Below are 21,987 nucleotides of genomic sequence, written 5' to 3' on the forward strand. Positions count from 1 at the left end.
CCCAGACCTCTGAGGCTAGGGAGGTAGTCTCAAGGAACTCTGCAAATAGAGCTGTTGGGGCTTGCAGGAAGGAGGGGAAGGCCCAGTGGGTGTGTCTGGTTTTGCAGGCATTCCCATCAAGTTTGTGAGCACCCTGAAGAATGCTCGAGTAAAGGAAAGGAGCCGGGCCTGCCTAGAATGTGAGCTGACATCCAAGGATGTGACCTTGAAATGGAAGAAGGATGGGAAGCTGCTAACTCGTGGGGCTAAGTATAGCATGAGCCATGAAGGCAAAAGGGCAGAGCTAGTGATTGAGGACGCACAGCTCAGTGACGGAGGCGAGTACACCGTGGTGGCAATGCAGGATGGGGACCCCACAGAATACTACAGCACCGCCATTTTGACTGTGGAGGGTATGGCTCTTTAACCCACTACTGATCCCCACCAACTCTCCAACTCACCCTCCGAGTTGCCTCTATAGACCTTCCTGTATTGACCAATCCATACTGACCCTCCTGCCAGTCATACTACTACCATACACCAAGCCCCAATCATCTATCCCACATGAACTATCCCATACTCCTCCTCCTTTACCAACCCTCTCTTCCTTAACACGTGCACATAGCTATAATCATATGTATATCCCATGAGGTCACCTGGACATTTTTATTTTATTATTTTTTTAATTTTATTATTTATTTGCCCTTAGGGATATGCTAGAATATGTGGACATATATGAAAACATTGATGGTAGGATGCGCAAGAATCTGTACATATGGGAGAGTGAAAAAGGACACAGATATATAGAGGCATGCATATGTACACGGGCACTTGCCCCCAGACCTCTGAGGCTAGAGAGGTAGTCTCAAGGAACTCTGCAAATAGAGCTGTTGGGGCTTGCAGGAAGGAAGGGAAGGCCCAGTGGGTGTGTCTGGTTTTGCAGGCATTCCCATCAAGTTTGTGAGCACCCTGTCCCTGCTGACCACCCAGATGCTCTGGTCCTATCTACCTCTCTCCTCCCTTCTAAAAAAAGACATCCCCATTGTTCTCAGAACGTTTGGCCACCGTGAAGAGTGGAATGTCAGATGTACATGCAGCCACGGGGAGTCCAGCAGAACTGTGTGTGGTGCTGAATGATGAGAAAGTGGAAGGAGTTTGGCTGAAGGATGGCAAAGAGGTGGAAAACAGGGGACTGGAGCAGGGTGAAGGCAAGAGGCAGGGGTCAGTCTGAGGACTTCCAAAAAGCCTTGATACCCTATCCCATCATCTCCAGATCACAGACTTTAGTGGGGTGCAGATTGTGAAGCAAGGAGCAGTCCACAAACTCATCTTCCCCAACATGGGCCCAGAACATGAGGGCAAGTACACATTCCGGGCCAAAGGTGCAGAGAGTGAGGCTTCTGTCTTCATCGCAGGTACTGTCCTCTATCCCTCTATCAGCCCCTCCTCCCTGAAAGACAACATTCACCCGAGTACCCTGGATGTGAAGGTTGAGAATTTCTCTATATCCCATCCCTCAATTCCATCACTGAACAAACAGTTAACCCTTCGCTGCCATCCCCCAAACTTTCCAGCCCCTTCCAGATGAGAAGCATTCAGTCTGCCTTTGAGGGTGATGCATGGTGATGAGTAGCACTGACCTAGTATTCACCCTTTCCTCTGATTGTGAAGGTGGATCTGCCACCATATAGTAAATGTTGACACCATTCTCCCTTCTAGACCCCCCTACAATTGACCCATCAGTGCTGGAGGCACTGGCTGCACACCCTGTTACCGTGAAGGTTGGCCAAACAGCCAACATCAAGGTTCCATTTCATGCCAAGCCATTGCCCAAGGCGACATGGTACAAGGATGGGGTAGAGGTGACGGAGGAGGAACGTGTGACCATGGAGCGGGGAGATGACCAGGCACTGCTGACAATTTCCAATTGTGTGCGTGAGGATAGCGGTGCTGTTCTTCTCAGACTCAAGAATGACTATGGTTCAGTCACCGCCACACTGTACCTGAGCGTGCTTGGTGAGGCAACAGGGATGGGGTGGGGTAGGAGAAATGGGATCACTTGAACAAGAGAACATTCAGTGAAGGGACATAGGATGAGGCTTTTAAGTTAGTATCCCCTACACACACACACCATACTATGTCACTTGGGGGTCTTCTACTCTCTCCTATGATATTAGCAGGTAGCAGGATGGGAAGAGGAATGGAATGAACTTCAGAAAGAAGGAAATCAGCAGGGTCAGAGCTCCCAAAGTCTACAGTTTACCCTTTCCTGGGCAGAAAAAAGGTTTTAGGAATAAGGGTCAGAGTATGCAAGCCTGGCAAGGGTACAGAGATCATAATCTCTGTACTCCAACTCTGATCCAGACTGAGTGGTCACCTTATGATCAGAGCCTTCTCTATAATGATAGAATCTGCTAGGGCCCCCTTTCTTCAAGGATACCAGTCTCAACCTCTCCACTGCTTGGACTTTATGCCCATGGGTCCCATTTCCCCTGTGTTTTCCTCAGATCGGCCCAAGCCTCCTCAGGGTCGTGTGGAGTTCCTGGAACTCTCTGGCAACTGTGTCCATATGAAGTGGAAGGCCCCAAAGGACAACGGAGGTCGGCCAGTGACACATTTCATTATAGAACGAAGGGCAGTTGGGAAGAAATCTTGGATCAAGGTTGGGGAGGTCAGCGGTAAAGTGACCAACTTCTCCACCAACAAAGTGGAGGAGGGGAAGGCTTATCAGTTCCGAATCCGAGCTGTTAACTCTGAGGGAGTGAGCGACCCACTGGAGACGGAGGAGGTCTTTGCAGGAAATCCCATTGGTTAGTGTGGTCACTCATTAATTACAATTAATTTCAGAATTGGAAAACAGGCTACTAAAGGACATTGGGCAATGAAAGAGCTATTGGTCACTGGGAGAAAGTTGAGTAGGCCATTTGGCCCTCCCACAGAGAGAGTCCTAGAACTGCACTGATGAATTTAGGGTTGGGTCGGCAGGGTGGTGGGGTGGGAAGGTTGGAGCCTTTCCTTTAAGGGAGAGATCCACACTGAATAGTTAATTATTCTCACTCCACCTACATGTTTCATATGATCTACCACTTCCTGTTACTCTTGCAGAGCCCCCTGGCCTATCCTCTCAGCCACAGGTTTCAGATGTGACCAAAGAAGCAGTGACCATCACATGGAACCCACCAGCCCAAGATGGTGGAGCCCCAATACTTGGTTATATTGTAGAAAGGAGGAAGAAAGGGAGCAACCTATGGGTGCCAGTCAACAAGGATCCCATCCAGGGTGAGGGTGCTAAGAGGTTGTTAGGGGAGACTTTGCCTGGGTGGGCCCAGAAAATCTAATCCTATTCCATTCCTAACAAACACCATCCTACACTGGTTTTCTACACTGTTCCTTGTCCTCCACAGTCATTGGGTTCTACTGGTTATAGATTCTGTATTTGGTTGGGCCACACTGCATGGACTCTGCTTCTGTGGACTCCATATTTGGTTGTCCCCCATTTCATGCTGCCACTATATGAGCTTTGTATATTATATGTCTACCACCATCTTCTGGTCCCCCGTTGGCCTGTTTTTCTAGACACCAAGTGCAAAGTAGATGGTCTCCTAGAGGACACTGAATATGAGTTCCGTGTCATTGCTGTGAACCGAGCAGGACAAGGACAGCCAAGCATGGCCTCCCCATCTGTGGTAGCCAAGGATCCTATCAGTGAGTCTAGCTTGAGGACATCCTTGTCCTGTTCCCTCATAAAGATGGGGGGAGCTGGGTTTCTATGGACTATATTGGTGCTAAGTGGGATAAAGGCAGAAACATAGTTTTTCCTCTTGGGGAGACATAGTCCCTATCCTCAGAGAGTTTCTGATCTAACTGGAAATAGGATGTAGACACAGTGATTTAGAGGAGGGGGATAAAGTTTTCAAAAGTGGGAATTGGGAAAGGTTGAGAGCAAGGGTTTAGTAGACTGGACAAGAAACAAGCATAGAGGCAAATAGAGGAATGCCATGAGTATAGGACCTGAATAGGGATCTGGGTAGGTGGTTGACTTATAGGACTTCAATGGGAGACATTTCACGATTTGGGTAAAAGATAAACATATGAGTTGAATAAGTGAAGGTTCAGTTGGGGGTTGGGTAAGGGGCAGGTGGAGGATTGGCTATGATCCCTGAGTGAAGCATGTCTGTGGTTGCCTCAGAGCCCCCTGGGCTGGTACAGGGTTTGCGTGTGGCTGACTCCTCGAACTCCAGTATCTCCTTGGCCTGGCGGGAGCCTATAGAGGGAGACCCTCCCTCTGGCTACATCCTTGAGATGAGGGCAGAGGACACAAAGGAATGGTCTAAGTGTACAAAGATCCCCATCTCAGGCACCTGCTATACTGTGGGTGGTCTGACAGAGAGGCAGAAATACTTCTTCCGCATCCGAGCTGTTAATGAAGGTGGTGTCGGGGAGCCTGTCGAGCTGGACGAAGGTGTCCGGGCCATGCCTCCACCAGGTAAGAGAGCACAAGGAACTCGGGCACCTAATTCACCCTTCCACTGGGAACCTTTCAGAGTCCACCTCTCGGGGAATACTGGGACTCCCTCAGGCTAAGGAAGAACATTAGGTGATCAGTCCTAGCCTGAGCTCCTATAACAAGAGAGTGAAGGCTCATTCATGGCTCTGTTTCTGTCCTCCCCTGCTCCTCCCTACATAACATCAGGAGACCACACTTACTCCTATCCATGGCCTAGAGTGCTGTGGAAGAAAGCAAGTTGGGAGGGAAGGACAGCCTCAAGGGAGGGAAGGAACGGCTTCTCATTCCTCTTGCTTAACTGTCTGTGAACAACAAACCCTTACTTATCTCACTGTTGGTGGGCATTACATGGGGTTATGACTGCCTAATGCTGCATAGACAGGTTGGCAGTAATCCTGAGCTCTCTTAAGCTATACCAGTGGAGTACTGATGTGCTAAGGTTCAGATGATCTCAGTATAGACCTAGGTTCAGAATACATAAATGTGGCCAGAGGACCAGCCCAGTTAAGTAGAGAAGGCTGGACACTAGAGAGGAAGCTTTTTGGCCACAGTAACTCATGAATCTGTCTCCTAAGACATGGAAGCAGGGGTTATGATCTAGATCTATGGGGTAAACCTATGTGGGACTTCTAGTGAAAATTTCCTTACTAAGCAGGAGGTCCCCTGAATTGTTGGCTTCTGAACTATGTGTAATCCAATAATTCAATCCAACCAACAGTTATTAAATGATTACTATTGAAGCACTAGATGGCTTTAGTGGAGGAGGGAGGGAATAAAAAGCTTAAGAAGACATTATCCTTGCCCTCATATAGTGTTCAGTTGTGTTCAACTCTTTGTGACCCCATTTGGGGTTTTCTTGGCAAAGATGTTAGGATGCTTTGCCATTTCCTTCTCCAGCTCATTTCACAGATAAGGAAACTGAGGCAACAGAGTCAAGTGACTTGCCCAGAGTCACACAGCTACTAAGTGAATGGGGCTGGATTTGAATTCAGGTCTTCCTGACTCCAGACCCAGCATTCTCTCCACTTCACCATCTAGTTCCCCACTCTCATGAGACTCATTATCTAAACAGAAAAATGTCACATATATTCAAATAACTATGATCCAAAATAATGTTTGATAAGTGCAATAGAAAGCCAGTCAATCAACAGCATTTATTAAATGCCTACCATGTGCCAGGCACTGTCTAAGTACTAAGGATACAAAGAAAGTCACATTCCCAGTTCTCAAGAAGCTCACGATATCACAAGGGACACAACATGAAAATAACCACATCCAAACAAGACACAGACAGGATAAATTGGAAGCAATCTCAGAGCAAAGACACATTTAGGGTAATAAGGAGAGGCTTCTGGTAGAAGGATTCTAGCTGGGACTTGAAGGAAGCCAGGAGGCTGAGAAGAAGAGGGAAAGAATTCCAGGCATGAGGGACAGGCAGTGAAAATGCCTGGAGTCAGGAGACGGAGAATCCAAAAGGAGAACAGAATCAATAGAAGGAAAATGATGAGGGGGTTCAGGAAAGGGTAAGATGTAAGAAAACTGGAGAGGCAGGTGGGGGCCAGGTGATAAAGGGTGTTGAACACCAAACAGAGGATTTTATATTTAATCCTGGAGGTGATAAAGAGCCCATAAAGTTTATTGAATGGGGGGTGTAACATGGTCATACCCACTCTTTAAGAAGATCACCTTGATTAATAGCTGAGTGCAGGATGGACTGAAGACAGGATGACCCACCAGTTGGCTGTCACAACAGTACAGGCTGAGGTAAAAAGAGTCTGCACCAGGGTAGTGGCAGTGTCAGAGTGGAGAAGGAGATGTATACATGAGAGGTTTCGAAGACAGAACCAGCAAGACTTGGCAACATATTCGATATAGGAAAGAAACAGAGAACACCTAAATTGTAAGCCTCAGGGGACTGGGAGGATGGTGGTACCCTCAACAGTAAGAAGGAAGTCCAGAAGTAGGGGAAATAAATGAGTTTCGTTTTGGACATGTTGAGTGTGAGATGGCTATGGGACATCCAGTTTGAGATGACCAAAAAGCAGCTGAAAATCCATGTCTGGAAGTTAGGAGAGTGTTGTGGCTGACTAAGCATCTGTGAGAATCACCAGCATAGAGATATGCAAACAAAACATAGAAGTATAAGCAAAGGTCTATGAAATATCTAATGAGGAAAAGTCTGTGATCCCCAAGGGAAACAGGAAAGGTTTTCTGGAGGAAATGACACTTGAGTAAGGTTATTACTGGACAGATAAAATCCTGACCAGCAAAGAGGAAAGACCTCCTAGGCACCAGGAAGAGCCTGATCAAAGCCCACGAAGCAAGAAAGCACAGGGCACACTGGAGAAACTGGAAGTACTTAAATTCAGCTGAGATGTAGAGTATGTGGAGGGGAATGATACAAGATAAAAGGTAGGTGGGGTCCAGATTAAGGAGCTTCTTAAACCCCAGGTATGGAACTTGAAGTAAAAAGGTCAAGGAAATGCTTACTTGTGTGCAGGTGAAAAGGAGCCAAATGAGAGGGAGAAATTTAAAAATGGAGATAGGGAGCTGTGGTAAAGTAGATAGAGAGCTAGCTCCTGAGCTAGGAAGACCTAGGTTCAAGCCCTGCCTTTGACATACTGGCTGTGTGACCTTAGGAAGGCTCCTTAACATCTCAGTGCCCCATGAAGCTCTGTTGTGGAGTAAGTAAAGGAGAAAACTGTACTAATAAAATCACAAGTTCCTGTCCAAGAAGAAAGGGAATAATTACCAGAAAATCAGTCTGAAATAGGATGAGGCTCAAGCAGAGCAGAGATTAGCCTTATGAAGGAGTAAGGTTACTGTAACCTCATCCTCTATTAAAGAAGAGAGAATAGGTTTAGAAACTTTGAAGACTGGAGGAGAGTTGAAGGTACTCCCAGAAGATGGCCTCATTCTTCTTAAGAAGTGTTAATCCAATCTTCTGTTGTTAGTGTGAAGGTATAGGAGGGTGAAGGTATAATTGAGGGTAAAAAACTGTTTGAAACAGTTGCTATGGGGAATGTATAGAGGGAGTCAATAAGAATAGAGAATTAGAATTGTTGAGCTCTCATGAGGGCCCAGCTGAGGTTTGTACCATATAGCCAAAACCAAATTTAAAAATAACTGGGAAATAGTTAACAAAATAAATAAAAATACAAAAGGATGTGGATAATGTTAGTATGTGGTCAATGTGAGGCCAGCAGGGATCATTGTGTACAATTTAGTACACACACATACACACACACACTTTCTACTTGAGTGTGACACTACCGTTGTGTGGAAGATTACATCAGTTCAATTTTGTTATTTTCCCCAACAATACTCAATAGCCCAGAGCATAAGCAGAGATATAAGATGCTGAAGATTATTCAAGAAAGAAGATGAACAGTTCAGGTATGGTAGAAAGTCAGAGGAATGAGGAATTCTAGGGCAATGGCTGGAAAGCCATGGAGATAAGTGCTGACAGAACAGGGATAGCAGTGGGAAATACACTAGGAACCTAGAGAAACATCAAGAGACTAGAGGTCCTAATGAAGGCAAAAGGCCAGTTGATTGTGGGTAGGAACAGAGGAATGATAGGAGGTTGTGATCAGGAAGTAGAATATTAAAGGTCAGGATCTTGAAGTCATTTTTATTAGTGATTTGGATAAAGTTTTAGAAGGTCTGTTGGTCAGATTTGCAGATAACAGGAAACTGGGAGAAACAGCTAACACACTGAATGACAGAATCTGAACCTAGAATCATCTTGACAAGCTGAACCTGATTCTGAGGCATCAATCAAGCCAAATAAGATTCATTTTGATAGGGGTAAATGTAAAGTCCTACATTTGGGTTCAGAAATCCAACTTCATAAATACAGTGTCTCACTAGATAACACTTCCTGTGTGTGTGTGTGGGGGGAATCTAGGGGTTTTAATTCAACATATGGTGACCTGAATCAGGACTCTGAGAGGGCAGGCTGATGCTCTCCCAGGCTGTGCAGAAAGGAGGAGGTGACAGGCCAACTACACTCTACCATGACTAGACCATATGTGTACAGTTTTGAGTACCACATTTTAGGGAGGACAGTGACCAGGTAGAGTGCATCTAGAAAAGACTGGCTAGGATGGCAAGATCACTGACGATCATGGATGAGTGCACCCAGCTGAGGATGTTCAGCCTGGCACAGAGAAGACTGATGTGGTGCATGTTAGGTGGTTTCAAGTACCTCTAAGGCTACAGTACGGGAAAGGGATTAGACATGTTCTGCTTGGCTTGAAACAAGAAATGGATGCCAAGGATTAAAACTGGAAAGAAATAGATTTCAGCTGAACCTTCCTAACAATTAGAACTGCCCAAGAGTTGAATAGGCTGCGTTGGGATTTAGTGGCTTCCCCCACACTTCAAGCAAAAGCTGGATGACCACTCGTTGACAATGTTGTAGGGGGTATTTTTAGTCAGGTACTATCATGGCTTCCTCCCTTGTAACTGGGATTCTGTAATTATTGAAGTGGTCCAGTTCCATGAGAGGTCTAGGGTGTGACTATGCTACCACATGGTTGAAGTGAGTTCAAGAGGTCAAGGAACTGTGTGGTCAAGATGATAGAAGGGTTGTCAATATGAATAATGATATTCCTAGGCATGACAGTGATAGGGCGGAGAGGAAGATTGTGAGGTAGGTGCTGAAATCATTGAGAAAGGGTCAATAAATGAAAGCAACAATGATGACATGATCAGTTTGCATGAATCTCAAAGGAAGAGGAGCCATTCAGAGATGCATGTAAAAAATGGATTGGAAACAGTAGTGGGGTGCAAAGAGAATACCTACCTTTTCTTCTGTCCCTGTGAGTTAGGGAGAGATTTGAAGAAGCCTTCTATTGGGGAAAGTTGTAAGGGATATGATTTTCTCTAGGCAAATCCAGGGTTCACTTAAAGGAAAGAGCTGGAAGACACACTGATGGAAAAGTTCAAGGATACTATGAGGAATTTGCTGAGAACAGAACAGGAGTTTCATAGAACATAGTGGAATGGGCTAGCAAAGGGGAAACCAATTTTAGTGAGCACAAGTTGGGCTGGAGTATGGCTAAACAGAACACAGATTAAGAGTTTAGGAGGAGGCAATGACATTGGGTGACCATGACTGGGGAACCAGCATAATAGGAGGTAGATTGGCATAGTATATCACTAGAATGGAAGGAAGATTACAGTCATCAGAACCTAAATAGGAGAGGGAATTGAAGAGATAACCTACCCCCAAATTCTAAAGCAGTCATAGTGCATTGATATTTTGGAATGGCTGACCCAACATCTCACCCCCCAAAGTGTTCTTTTGCCACTTCACCTTTTCTAGACCCCTCCGAAGTTTCCCTGATATCTCTACAACTGCCACGAGTCTGCCTGGCTTCCAGGAGACTTCACTTTCTTTAGATTTCTCCCCCCCCTTAGCAATCCCCTCCACTCCCTTCCTTCTCAGTGCACCCAAGACAGAGGTTGGGTTTTTTTTTAAAGGATTTAATGGAAAGACAAACTGACAGAGCATAGAAGTATGGCCATCCTATGCTGAGATATCTCGATCTAAGCACAGAGGCCAACACAGCCCCACTCTCATCTAACTAGCGTCTTGCTTGTCTCCATCCTATCCTCAATGTGTCTGGGGAAAAGACCCTCCCCCTGGCCTCCCCACAACCCTAGTCCTCTCAGACTGTCCCCTACTTGTCCATCCCACCAGCTCCCTGGGTCAGTGCTTTAGTTTTCCACATTATCAGTGCTACAAACAGATTAATGAACATCAGTCTATATCTTTCACTCAGGGAAAGGTTCACTTGAAGTCCCTCATGGCTTGACTATCGCCCATATATAATAAACATATAGTCAAATGCACATAAAGTTTCCACCAACAGTAGGCAAAAAAAAAAGTCATTTCTGTGGTTATCTCTTTTTTTTTTCACCTTTCCTCATTCCTCTCCTCTATGTCTCTTTCTCCTGATTCTCACTCCTTCCTTCTTATTAATCCTTTGCTTCTGTCTCTCATCCCCTCCCTTTTCTTTCTTCCCCTTCTTTCCTTACTATTCCAACTCCATTCCAGAGATTCCTAGGTTTGATCTCAGTGCCCGACTGAAGAACCACATGGTGGTGCGGGCTGGGACAGCCCTGTGTATCCATGCTTCCTTCTATGTGAGTTCCTGGAACCCAGCCCCATTCCATGTATAAAAGCAAGAAAACTCTTCTCCTCAGCTGTAGTCATCACAGGCTCTCCTTAATGCTCCTCCCTGAGAGCTCCTCATAGAGGATATGTTCACCCCCCAACATTAGAGGTCCTGTGGGAATCAAGAATACAGATCAGTTGGGAATGACCAAGTGGTTTTGAGGAAAAAGGGAAGTTGCTGCCACAGGGTGAAGGGGATAAACCCAGTCTAATCCATGGTTCCCACCTAGGGCTCCCCTCCACCCACTGTGATCTGGCAAAAGGATGGAATCCCCACCAAGGGCAGAGAAACCATCACCAAGAGCAAGAATCACTCCCAGTTCCTCATCAATAGCAGTAAGCGCTCAGACTCAGGCATTTACCGCATCTTGCTCCAGAATGAGTATGGAGAGGCCCACTACGACATCCATGTTCGTGTGGCAGGTATGGATTCAGCAATAGGAGGGAAAGGAGGTGAATAGAGGTGGCTACCCTCTTGGTATGCCTTGAGGAAAGGCATCCCTGCTCTCTTCAGCTTGTAGTGTTCTGAGAAGGAATATATGAGCTCTAGTCTCAGAAACCTGGGTTCGAATCCTGTCCCTGGCACTTACTAGCTATGGGACTATAGGCAGCTCCGTCTCTGACCCCCTATTTCTCCACTTGTAAAGTGAGGGTGATACATGCAGCACACTCCACAAGGCTGTCTGAAGTTCACATGAGATAATGTGTGTTTCACAAACTTTAAAGTGGGATAGAAATGTTAGTCATAATTATGCCTAAAATTCCCCCATTCGAGATGGATTCTTTTGCTTCTTTTTGAGCTACCAGTGAAAACGCACATTACCTCTGGGAGGATGTCTCACATTAAGGCTTTATTAGCTGATACCACAGTGGGGACTAGTTGTTTACTGGACTATTTCCAGCAGGTGGGACTTAGAGACAGAGGAGGTTCTAAAACGACAGTCCTGGGACAGGACTCAGGAGATGACCCGGGGAAGTCAACCACAGCCTTCAAGATGTAGAGGGAGGGATAGCAAAGATCAACCTCAGGTGCTATACTGTTTGCTAAGAACAGACCTTAGGGGTATGTAGGAAAGGCCAGCAACAGGTTAGGGTGGGCGGGAGAACATAAGTGGCAGCTGGATAGGGTCACTTGCCAGGCACAGACTATGCTGAGTCCAGAGTTCTGAGGGCCAGGAAGGCCTTGGAGAGGAAGCTAACTATGGAAAGGATGGGGAAGTCATTTCATTCATGTAGAAGGGAGTGTGCTGGTAGAGGATGGGGATTGGGCGGAGGAGACAGAAATCAGGATTGGGTAACAGGTCTCTAGGGTAGGGAAAAAAAATGTTTCCTTACCACCACCTCTGAGAGACAACAGAAGACTTTAGGCTAGACAAAGCAAGAACTTTCTAACTGGGACATGAACATGAACGAACACACACACACACACACACACACACACATCTCCTTAGACTGGGCTACAGTCTTAGACCAACAAGCTGAGGGAGAGGCCTTATGATTTCCAGAGTACTCCAACTGCCTGGTAGCAGGGGGAGTTGACCTAGGCCTGTGATTTCAGATTTCCCACGACCACCAACAAACCTTAAGCTGTTTGAGGAAGTGCCAAACACAGTGACACTGGGCTGGGACCACAGTCCAGATGTGAAGGACGATGGTGAGGCGCACTATGTCATCCTGAAGAGGGATGCCAGCACTGCCACCTGGTTCACAGCTGCTGATCGAGTCTTTAGCAACAAGTACACTGTCACAGGCCTCCTGCCAGGGAGAAAATACTACTTCCGAGTCCTGGCCCGCAATGAGATTGGGGACAGTGAACCACTTGACTCGAAGGATACCTGGCTGGTCAACAAGGATCAAAGTAAGTGTGGGCAGGGAACTCAAAAAGCATTAAAAACATCAGGGAGGGAAATGCCAAACAACCTAGGGAGTAGGAGGAACATTGCCAGGAGTTTGGGGACCATCAGGACACCTTGGGGAGCATGGGGAATATTGTAGGTAGCACAGAGATAGCTGCAGAACCCTCAGGAGTGTGGGGAGCAGTGCCAGTGGGACAGAGAATGGCAGAGAACCTCAAGGAGTGTATGAACAATGGCAGAGATTCCAAGGGGTATGGAAAACATCAGAGAGCTTTAAGAGTATGAGCAGACCAGAGGATATAGGAAGGGAAGGTTGGAAGCACCTCAAGAAATGCTGGAGAATTAAGAACTCAGAGAGATTAGGGAGCACAAAGAACTTCACTTCCTCTCCAGTTCACTGGCTCCAGCTGGGTCCATGACTCTGGCTCTCTCAACCCTCTCTTCCCCCCTAGTCGAAGACCTCAGTACCAAACTGCGTCCCTACCAGCAAAAGGACTGGCGCCATGCACCTCGCTTCATCACGCCGCTGAAACCCCACGCAGTGGTACGCGGCCATGACTGCACCATGAGCTGTGCTTTTCTTGGCAACCCACGTCCGACAGTAACTCTATACAAGGGGGATGTCAACATCACTGCCAACTCCAAGTTCTGGTACAATTCCACCAGTGGGGTTTGTACTATCGTCATCCCCACCTGCACCCTCAAAGACAGCGGTGACTATAGCGTGCTCATTGAAAATGAGCTGGGCAAGGACAAATGCAGTTGTACATTGACCGTTTATGGTAAGCAATCATCCTAGGGATGAAGGGGAATGTCTATTGTGGCCTGGCTGGATTGGGTCATACATGAATGGGGAAAGGTCCTCCCAGTCAAGCAGGTCTACCCACACGCAGGAATATACACGCATCTTGCCTTGACATCATAGCAATGTTTGCTGACTTATTCATGTTCTCCCTCCTTCTCTTTCCTCTCTTTCTTCCCTCCTTCTATCACTCACTCATGCACACATATAGTGTCTCACATTGCTTGGGTATACATCCCCACACACTGATGTTCTTGGAGATCCAGGGAGGGCTTGGGCCCCATGTAACCACTCAGAATGGGTCACTCATGAGGTAAAACTTAAGGGCCCAGAAATAAGGAAGCCCTGGTTTTCCTGCATGATCACTGTGGGGTTTGCAATCCCCCTCAGGACAACAGAGGCTGCATCAGTCTCCTAGGTCACTACCCCTTAGACCTGAAGGAGACAATGGCTCTGAAAGGTTAGGTGGTTTGTCATTACTTATTCTGACATAGCCAACACTACTCTTGACCTTTCAGACAAAGACGACAAATCCATCCTGGCCTCTGTGACTGAAAGTCTACAGAAGAAATCAAAGCATCTCATGTGAATCCCAGACCAACAGCTGTATAGCCAAGATGATGAGTGGAGCTGGAAAGACTGCCCCCTTCAATGGAAAATACCCACATCCATATGACCTTGATGGTATAGCCCTTGGTGAGGGGTAATTCTGAAGCAATAAACAATAAACCACTGATCTCACCTCTTACCTGATACTGAAGAAGGGGAGGAGAAAACACTGAAGGCTTTTTTAACCTACCCTGTGCAGCCCAATCAGGAAAGTGTGTGCCCTTTGGGCTCAGTTCTCCTCTCCATCCAAAGTTCTATAGGGACACCCCACACCTGAGGCTCTGGAGAATGGGACTGAATTAAACATACACCTCCCTTGTCATCCTCTACTCAATTATCTATAAAGGGCCAGTTTTAAGTACTCGAGATTAAACAATGTCTCCCTACCCTCCCTAAAAGTACCTGGAAGTCTCAGTATACAAAATTCATTCTTTTGGATTAAGGCAATTATATCAAAATGTAGTTAGGCATGGAAAAGCTGTCCTATCACCTTTGTTGACCAGATCTCTTTTCTCCAAGAGAACTTGCTGAGATGGGGACTAAGGGAGTGTCAGTTTTTAGACAATTTGTGTGTATGTAAAGCTGGGGATCAGAGCCTTGACCACTGTCCAGGCAAGGGTTAGGTTTGAACCGAGAGGCAAAGTGAAGGATACTAAGCAAAACCAAGTTGCAGCATCCGGGGACAGGGCACATTAAAGGGAAGCAGAGGAGGAAGATGAGAGGAGCCCTCAGTTTGCTGAGGGTTTGCTTGGTAGCTGTGGGTGGCACATGGCATCCCAACGTCCGATGTACACACAAAACCAGGGAGTAGACTCCAATCTTCACTGGCCTCCAGGAAGCTGGAAAACCTGCCAGACCGTTGTTCCAGCTGAGGCTGTACGCCAGAGCCAGAGCGGCTGTGAGAGGGAACACCTCATGGTCCTTTTCCTCCCTGCTAGCTCCCCAGAGATAGCACAGGACACAGCAGCCAGAGCAGGATGGACACAAGGCCCCTGGTTTTATTGTTTTCCATACAATGGAGCCAGAGTCTGTCCCACCCTTCTCTACCCATTTGCATTGAATGTGCCTCAGTAACTGGATTTCTTACAGCCACTAGAACATAGCTACCCATGAGCCCCCCCGAGAAAGGCAGAAAGGAAAAGCTATTGGGGCTGGGGTAGGGAAATAGGAAGCAGAGAAAGGAGTCCCAAGCTCCAGATGACAGCTTGGGTTAAGCCTGGAGAAAAATAACTTCTAGTGTTGCTGTCCAAGTCAAGAGACAGAAACAAACCAAGAAAGAGGGGTCCTGCCAGAGGAAACCCATGAAGGAGTAAAAAGACCCCCTTCCTTCGGCTGCTGTCCCTTCCTCTTTTGAGCTGACACAGACCACTAGGCCTACAGCATTAGAAAGGGAAGCCCAGATCCTTCTGCTCCTAGGCCCCAACCTGAGAAGAAAGGTGAACTGTCACCCTCTCCAGAGGAGGAGAGGATGGCTCAGGTTTGGGAGAGAAGGGAGTCTAGTGGCAGGGACAGCAACCTTGAAAGAGCACCAGGAAGAATTCAGGACAGAGCAGACTCCTTCCCCAGACTGAGGGTCCTCCCCCAAGAACTTGTTCAAGTATAAAGGAAGCAGCCTGGCGGCTGCCAGCATTAAGACAAGCCCACCACCTTCTCAAGAGTGGCCTAAAATTGGGGTAGGGTAGCACCATCCCCAGCCACCTCTTAGCACGGAGTCCTCCTTTTCCATGAATTCTGGATCTGAGGGGGCACCCTTTACCAGTTCAGATAGTAGAAGTGGGGTGATATCTGGAAGGCCCCAGTCTTTCCATCTGTTGCTACACATCCTAAGTCATCTATGCTGGCCAGGGGACTGAGAGTTGTACTCTTGCCCTTCTCCCTGCCCTGTGCCAAAGAAGAGAACAAAGGAGTTGAGACTCATAGGGGCCTCCAGCAGGCCCAAGGAGGAGAGGGATCCCTGATTCCCCTCCCACGCCAGAACATGTCTTTATCCAGTTCCAAATTCTTGTGCTCCCCTCCAAAGCTTGTGCTTGTGCTCCCCTTCCCTGGAGATACCCAGAATCCAGGCCCATTTCAGCACCTCTCATACTCCAGGGATGGAGATCCAGATATTCTGCCCCATTCCTGAAAACCCCTGGGACATGGGACCCACTGCTGGGAAGAGGGGGAAAGAGGGCAGGAGGGCTTCGGGTTACCAAGACCCTGGCCCCCTGCCCATCTCAGTCCACCTTGCTCAATCCCAAGTCCCCACCCAGGTCTCGGCTCTCTACAACAGAGAGGGCAATGAGCATCTGTGCAGCGTAATAGGTGGCCATGATGACAGCTCGAGAGTAGGGGACCGGAAAGCAGAACTTGTTGATGGCGATGGTTAAGTCAGAGATGATGAAGAGAAGGGCTCCACTGCCTGCAGCCAGTTCTGTCCAGCGCCAGTGTGCCCCGACCAGTCGCAGGCCTGCCATGGCCCTCCAGCCCATGAAAGCAATGAGGGCTTCATAGGCTCCCACGAGGTAGATGTAAGGGCCCGACAGATAGGGGTAGAGGAGGGCATAGCAGAGTCCAGAAAGCACTAATATCACTAGGCCTCTCTGAAGGGCCAGGGGCTGCATGCCAAAGGCTGAAGCATAGAGTATGTGGGTCACTGCAAACATCAGCAGTCCTGGAGAGAGAGAGAGGGGGCGACTGAGAAGAAGGGTCATGGGGTGAGGGCCAGAAGGGGTCACTCGGGGGAAGGAAAAGGAGTCATGAACCCGTAAGTACAAGGGCTTATGCACACCCAGAAATAGATGCATATATAAACATCAGTACATACTTGAGTATACCCACATGTATGACTCCAGGTGAATTCTGGCTAGACCCTCTTTGACCAATCATCCTTTACCCAGAGCCCCCCAGGAGGGTTTCAGCTACTGACCATGCACGAAGTAGCCCTGGTCCTGCCAGATGAGGAAGGCATCACCCACTGCAGAGAAGACGAGCCCTGCGAAGATTCGGGTGGCGCTGGGGTGGGCGAGCAGGAAGCCAAGTCCATGTGCCAGCAGGAACAACCAGAGGCAGAAGATGGGCAAGCATTTGATAAGAGCACTGAACCAGGAGGGGTTGGAGGCTGGCAACCACAGAACAAAGTAGATGCAAGTGGCCTTGAAGAAAGGGACCAGTTTAGGCCCTTCACTCTTTACCTGGAAATGGACCCAAGGACACCTGGTCAGCATCACAGAGAGAGGATCAAGGTTAAGTAAAGAAGTAGCCTAGAACAGAGCATCACCATTCTTGGGAATCATCTGCTACTTTGGGGGAGGCCTCCCTGAGCACCCGGAATGGAAAGCTGGCCTGCCTAAGAGAAGGGATCTGACTCTGTCACTACTCTGCCTAGGATTCAGACCATTTGCTGATAATGATTACAACCAACATTTATACAAATGTCATCTCATTTGATCCCCTTGACCACCCTTGTGAAGTAAGTGCTACAGATACTATTCCCATTTTACAGATGAGGAAAGTAATTGGAGAGGTTAAATGACTTGTCAGTGTCAGAGGCAGGATTCAAAATCGTGATTCAATGATCCCACTCTGCCCACTACCTCCCTACCTATCCAGGTAGCAGCAATCCCAGGTAGCTCATTTTATGGGGGAGTGGAAAGAAGCAGCCAGGAGGAACCCACCAGTTTCATGGCCTCAGCAGGCCTTGTCCTTGGTGCTGGGAACAAGCAAGAACTCACCTAATAGCAAGCAGTTCAGCATTGAAGGCCTTAGGGCATTTTCCAGTGTCTCTTCCCCATCATTCATCAGTGTTGCTCATTTCACCCTCTCCAGTGTCCCTTCCTCGTTTTTATTCTCCAGTAACCCTCCTTCCCCTACCCCTTTCTCTTCTAAAGTGTCCTTCAGTTTACTGTGTGTTAGAGGGAGGGAGGGCTCAGACATCAGCTGTTTGGAACAAAGCAGAGTCAGCAGGGAAACCACCGATATGTCACAGCCAGCTCATGATCAGCAACAGCAAGGCCAGTGAGGGTTTTAGAGCCCTGGCAGCACTAGGTGAGTTCCCAGGAATGCTTGTATTCGTGTGTGTGTCTGTGTGTGTACTTTGCAAACAGACTCCTTTCCTACCTGTCTACACACATTCATGTACATACCTACAGTGGACACACACTCCTGGGCTCACATCCAGGAAAAGTTGCTCCTTCCCAAGGGTATCAAGACTGGCACAACCAGGCAGCACAGAGTGAACAAGGAAAAAGCCCTAGGCCCATTCACAAGGTGCTTCTGTGGTCTTCTCATTCAAGGGGAACTGAAGGGAACTGTGACCTCAGTGTAATATAGTAGAAAGGGTACTGTGCTTCAAGACAGAGAAGAGCTCAGCAGTGTGAATCCCACATGTGACACTTCCTGGCCAGCTGTGTAACTGTGGGGTGGGCCACACTCTCTGAGTCTCAGTTGCCCTCATTAAAATGGGGACATAACATCTGTAGCAGAACCTATCAAGATTGTTGTGAGGACTAAATGAGAGTAAAGCGCTTTCTAAACCTTAAAGGGTGATCAAAATAAATGTCTGATTATTTCCTAAAGCAGTTGTGAAAACTGATGAATGGGAGATAGGAATGTAGTGTCACCTGGATCAGAATCCAAGAAGCAAGACTGAGATTGTATCTGAGGAGTCACTAACACGGAGACTGCCCAGGAAAATGCCCCTCTCCTATCCTAGAAACTCTACAGACAAGGAACAGATGAGGGGGTCACTAAAAGTCAGAGACAAGGAACTGAGAGGGGGAAGTTAGAGCAGCTGATCAGTCACCCAGAAGTGGCAGCACTGGACTGTGGTCAAGGCCACACTTCTGGGAGAACCCCAACCCTGATACCATAGAGAGAAGGGGAAAATGAGAAGGAAGCAGGTTTTGCCTCGAGAATGTGCCACAGTGCTTTGCCCATAGTTGGCACTTGAAATATCTGCTGAATTAAGGAGAGGCAGGAGGGATCGGCTCTGGCTTACGATCTGGGAGACTTCAGGGCTGACAGCCGAGAGAAGCCTGGCAGAGCTCATGCCCCTTACTGCAGAGCTGCAGCTGTCTGCTTCTGTGTCTCCCCAGTTGCCCTGTGTAACTGCATGACCTGTTCTGGAATGGTGATGCCCCTGGCTGATAGAGCTACCTGGCCCCTAGCCTCATGGGTCACCTAATAAATCCCAGGTTCACCTAATTCCAAATACAGACTGGCCAGAATATACAATCACAGTGCAAGGAGAGGCAGAAAAGGGACTGAACAGATTGTCACCACCATCATCCTCCCCCCTATCCCCCTCTTGTTTCTGAGAAGGAATGTGACTGGGGGAAGAAGTAACTGTCACCTCCAATGAATTTCACATGGAAAGAGGGAGCCATCCCCATCAAAACTTATCTCTGTTTCAGGACAGCCCACTAAGAGGATCAGTCCAAGTGTCCTTGTCAAGGGTCAAAGGAGCTGTCCAACCCACAGCCCAGCTTAGACTTCCTTGAGATCTATCATTGTGGTCACTTTAAAACAACAACCACCACCAACCACTCCCTGACTCTGGGAGTTTCAAGGGTTTCCCTTGGCCACCTATTCCAGTTCCCTTCCTATTTTCTGGAAGAAAAAAAAATGAGTCCTAGCTCCCCTAGACACAATGACCCTGCCCAGAAACCTAGGACGTCTCCCCTTAAATGGCTGGGCACTTGGGGGAAGGGAAGGCAAGAGAAAGGGAAGGGAACGAGGGGCTTGAGTACCCAGAAAGAGTATGTGAACTCCAGCCCCAAGAGAAACCTTCTGTGCTTCTGTGCAAGCCCCTCTGGAGGAGAACAGGGAGACGAACAAGTCAGGATATCCCCCCTCCCCCGTTGTTACACACACACACACCGGGGCTGAGCCTGGGGCATCCACACACCTCTCGGTCCCCATGGCACACACAGGTGGTCTCCCTAGACACATCCTCCCACTTATCAGACATGCCTCCGTCTTGGTGTCTCACACACACACACGCACATGCACACGCTCACCTTTCTCCCACCCCAGCCCCCTCCCCGGGGAAGCCCGACACCGAGCCATGCTAGATAGACAGCGCCGGCCATCTCCCGCCCCCCTCCCCCGATCCCGACCTGCAGGAGGCAGAGTGAAAAAAGCCTCACAACAAATCAACAAAGTCACTCTCCCGAGTCACGTGCTGGCTGTTTTCCACCAGCTGATTTTTCCGGGGGGCGCCGGGGTGGGGGGGGGGTCCGGCAGGGGGCGGACCGGGGCCCTCATCTGTCCCCTCCCCCGACCCCTCCCCCGGCCGCAGGCGCGGAGTCCTCGGAGAAGCGGGGGCGGGAGGGGGGGGATGGAGACCCCCCGCAGGGCGGGGCTTTCCCTCCCCACAAAGAGGGGTCCAGACTCGGGCCAGGTCTCCAGGGAAAGCCGGACACTCACCACAGTGACCGGGGACACCATGTTGGCGGCGGCGGCAGGCCCACAGGGGGCGACGGCCCCCGCTGCCGGCTGCGGCGGCGCCCCGGCCCGAGCTCGGGCTCTGGCTCCGGCCCTGACCCCGACGTGACACGGAGCCGGGTAACAAGAAAACAACGTAACCCTGGAACAACGTGAGCGACAATGCAGCCCGAGCCGCCGGCGCTCGGGGTTCTCTTAGAGCCCCGTGACGTCACGGAGGCAGTGGCCAATGCGGGGGCAGAAGCCCCGGAGGCGGGGCCCGCGGACGGCCCGAGCCCCGCCCCCTTTGCCTTCCATCGCCTTGGAAGGCTGCGGGACCGTGGTACCTCCTTCCAGGACCTGGGGGCGGAGGGTGGGCGAGCTCCGCTGCTGCCGGGGAGTCCAGACAGGAAATGTCAGGTCAAGTCTGGGCCCGACGTGCGTACACAATCACACACACCGCACTCAGCGTGCAGGCGAGTAACACAAAACACACAACCAGCGGCACAGAAGGGAATCCACACTCGGACACACAACGCGAAAAACACCCACAAGGACACACACTTACAAAGGCATCGGGCAAGGGTCCAGGTGTGTGCCAGGGGCCCACGAGCCTAACCTGAGCCTGCAGACAGACGTGGAAACTGCGGAGGAGACCGTATCGTGCAAAAGTCAGGTTGAAGTAAGAATTAATGTCAAGAGACCTGACAACAGTAATTACAGCTGACGTTTATGGAGCTCTTTAAGACTGGCCAAATGCCTTATACTCATGATCGTCTATGTTATATTGTCTTTTTTTTTTCTTTTTGGAGGGCAATTGGGGTTAAAGGACTTGCCCAAGGTCACACGGCTAGTTTGTTATATTGTCTTTGTCATGTATTTTGTTAAACATTTACAAGTTACATTTTTCTTATTTATGTATACCTGATGATTTAGCAAATTTCTAGATTGTAAACTCTTTGGAGGCAGAGCTCATTCCTTTTCTTAGAATTTCCCCCCAGGGGAATGCATTACACACTTGATGTAAACAGAATGAAACTAAACCCCTTTTTCTCAAGGTCTGGGTTATTGCTCCTGGACATGGCCCAAACCTCTTCCTACCTTCTAAGTCCATTTTAAAGGGGAGGAGGGACTAGTCCTCTACCTTGGCCAGGATTAATTGCAACAGGGTCTCAAGACAACCAGTGTACCCATTCCAACCCTAGAAGCAATAGGAATAAGTGAAGAATCCAGGGCCCTGGGGCACAGATGCCATAATCCTGGACAGAGCCAGATCCTAGCCCCAGACATTCCAGAGAATAGCTCTCTCAGCCACTGCCTGTTTAGGCTTTGAGTTTTGTTTATAACAAAAAAAATATGACAGGGTCACATTCTGGGCTGTTATTCTTCCACAGGGCTGGAGGACATGAATGAATGTCTCCTTTAAACAATGACATGGTAGGAAAAGCATTTAACTTGGAACCCAGAAGAATGAAGTTTGAGTTCTACTTCTGACCCTCTCTGTGTGACCTTGAATAAGTCACTTAACCTGAACCTCAGTTTTCCTGCTTCTAAAAGGAGATAATCATTTTTTTGTAAACAACTTTGTAAACTACTATATATATATATATATATATATATATATATATATATATATATATAT

The 21,987-nt window shown here is 48.4% G+C and overlaps 2 protein-coding genes across 3 annotated transcripts in view; one reads left to right on the plus strand and one right to left on the minus strand.

Moving 5' to 3' along the window:
• The window catches only part of IGSF22 (immunoglobulin superfamily member 22), a 25,625-nt gene extending 11,549 nt beyond the window's left edge, over positions 1-14,076 (plus strand). Inside the window, exons 11-23 of the mRNA XM_069073049.1 lie at positions 108-392; positions 1,032-1,156; positions 1,253-1,394; positions 1,699-1,995; positions 2,487-2,789; positions 3,085-3,258; positions 3,556-3,684; positions 4,169-4,465; positions 10,554-10,642; positions 10,904-11,096; positions 12,232-12,531; positions 12,982-13,311; positions 13,850-14,076. Coding sequence (XP_068929150.1) covers positions 108-392; positions 1,032-1,156; positions 1,253-1,394; positions 1,699-1,995; positions 2,487-2,789; positions 3,085-3,258; positions 3,556-3,684; positions 4,169-4,465; positions 10,554-10,642; positions 10,904-11,096; positions 12,232-12,531; positions 12,982-13,311; positions 13,850-13,920 — 2,735 coding nt within the window. The 3' untranslated portion in view covers positions 13,921-14,076. The remainder of the gene's footprint in view (positions 1-107; positions 393-1,031; positions 1,157-1,252; positions 1,395-1,698; positions 1,996-2,486; positions 2,790-3,084; positions 3,259-3,555; positions 3,685-4,168; positions 4,466-10,553; positions 10,643-10,903; positions 11,097-12,231; positions 12,532-12,981; positions 13,312-13,849) is intronic.
• Positions 14,077-14,906: 830 nt separating this feature from the next.
• Positions 14,907-21,987, minus strand: part of TMEM86A (transmembrane protein 86A) — a 27,564-nt gene continuing 20,483 nt past the window's right edge. The window contains exons 1-3 of one of the 2 annotated variants that reach the window (XM_069073020.1): positions 20,349-20,526; positions 16,849-17,113; positions 14,907-16,593 (exon numbers count right to left, since the gene is read on the minus strand). In XM_069073020.1, the coding sequence (XP_068929121.1) occupies positions 16,157-16,593; positions 16,849-17,113; positions 20,349-20,369 (723 nt within the window). In that variant the 5' untranslated portion in view covers positions 20,370-20,526 and the 3' untranslated portion in view covers positions 14,907-16,156. Of the gene's footprint in view, positions 16,594-16,848; positions 17,114-20,348; positions 20,527-21,987 lie in introns of those variants that run through there. The other variant, XM_069073012.1, reaches the window with a different exon arrangement.

This window comes from Petaurus breviceps, unplaced genomic scaffold (assembly GCF_028583685.1).
Source record: "Petaurus breviceps papuanus isolate PSGF00001 unplaced genomic scaffold, PetGlider_PUasm1.0 140, whole genome shotgun sequence".
Classification (NCBI taxonomy): domain Eukaryota; kingdom Metazoa; phylum Chordata; class Mammalia; order Diprotodontia; family Petauridae; genus Petaurus; species Petaurus breviceps.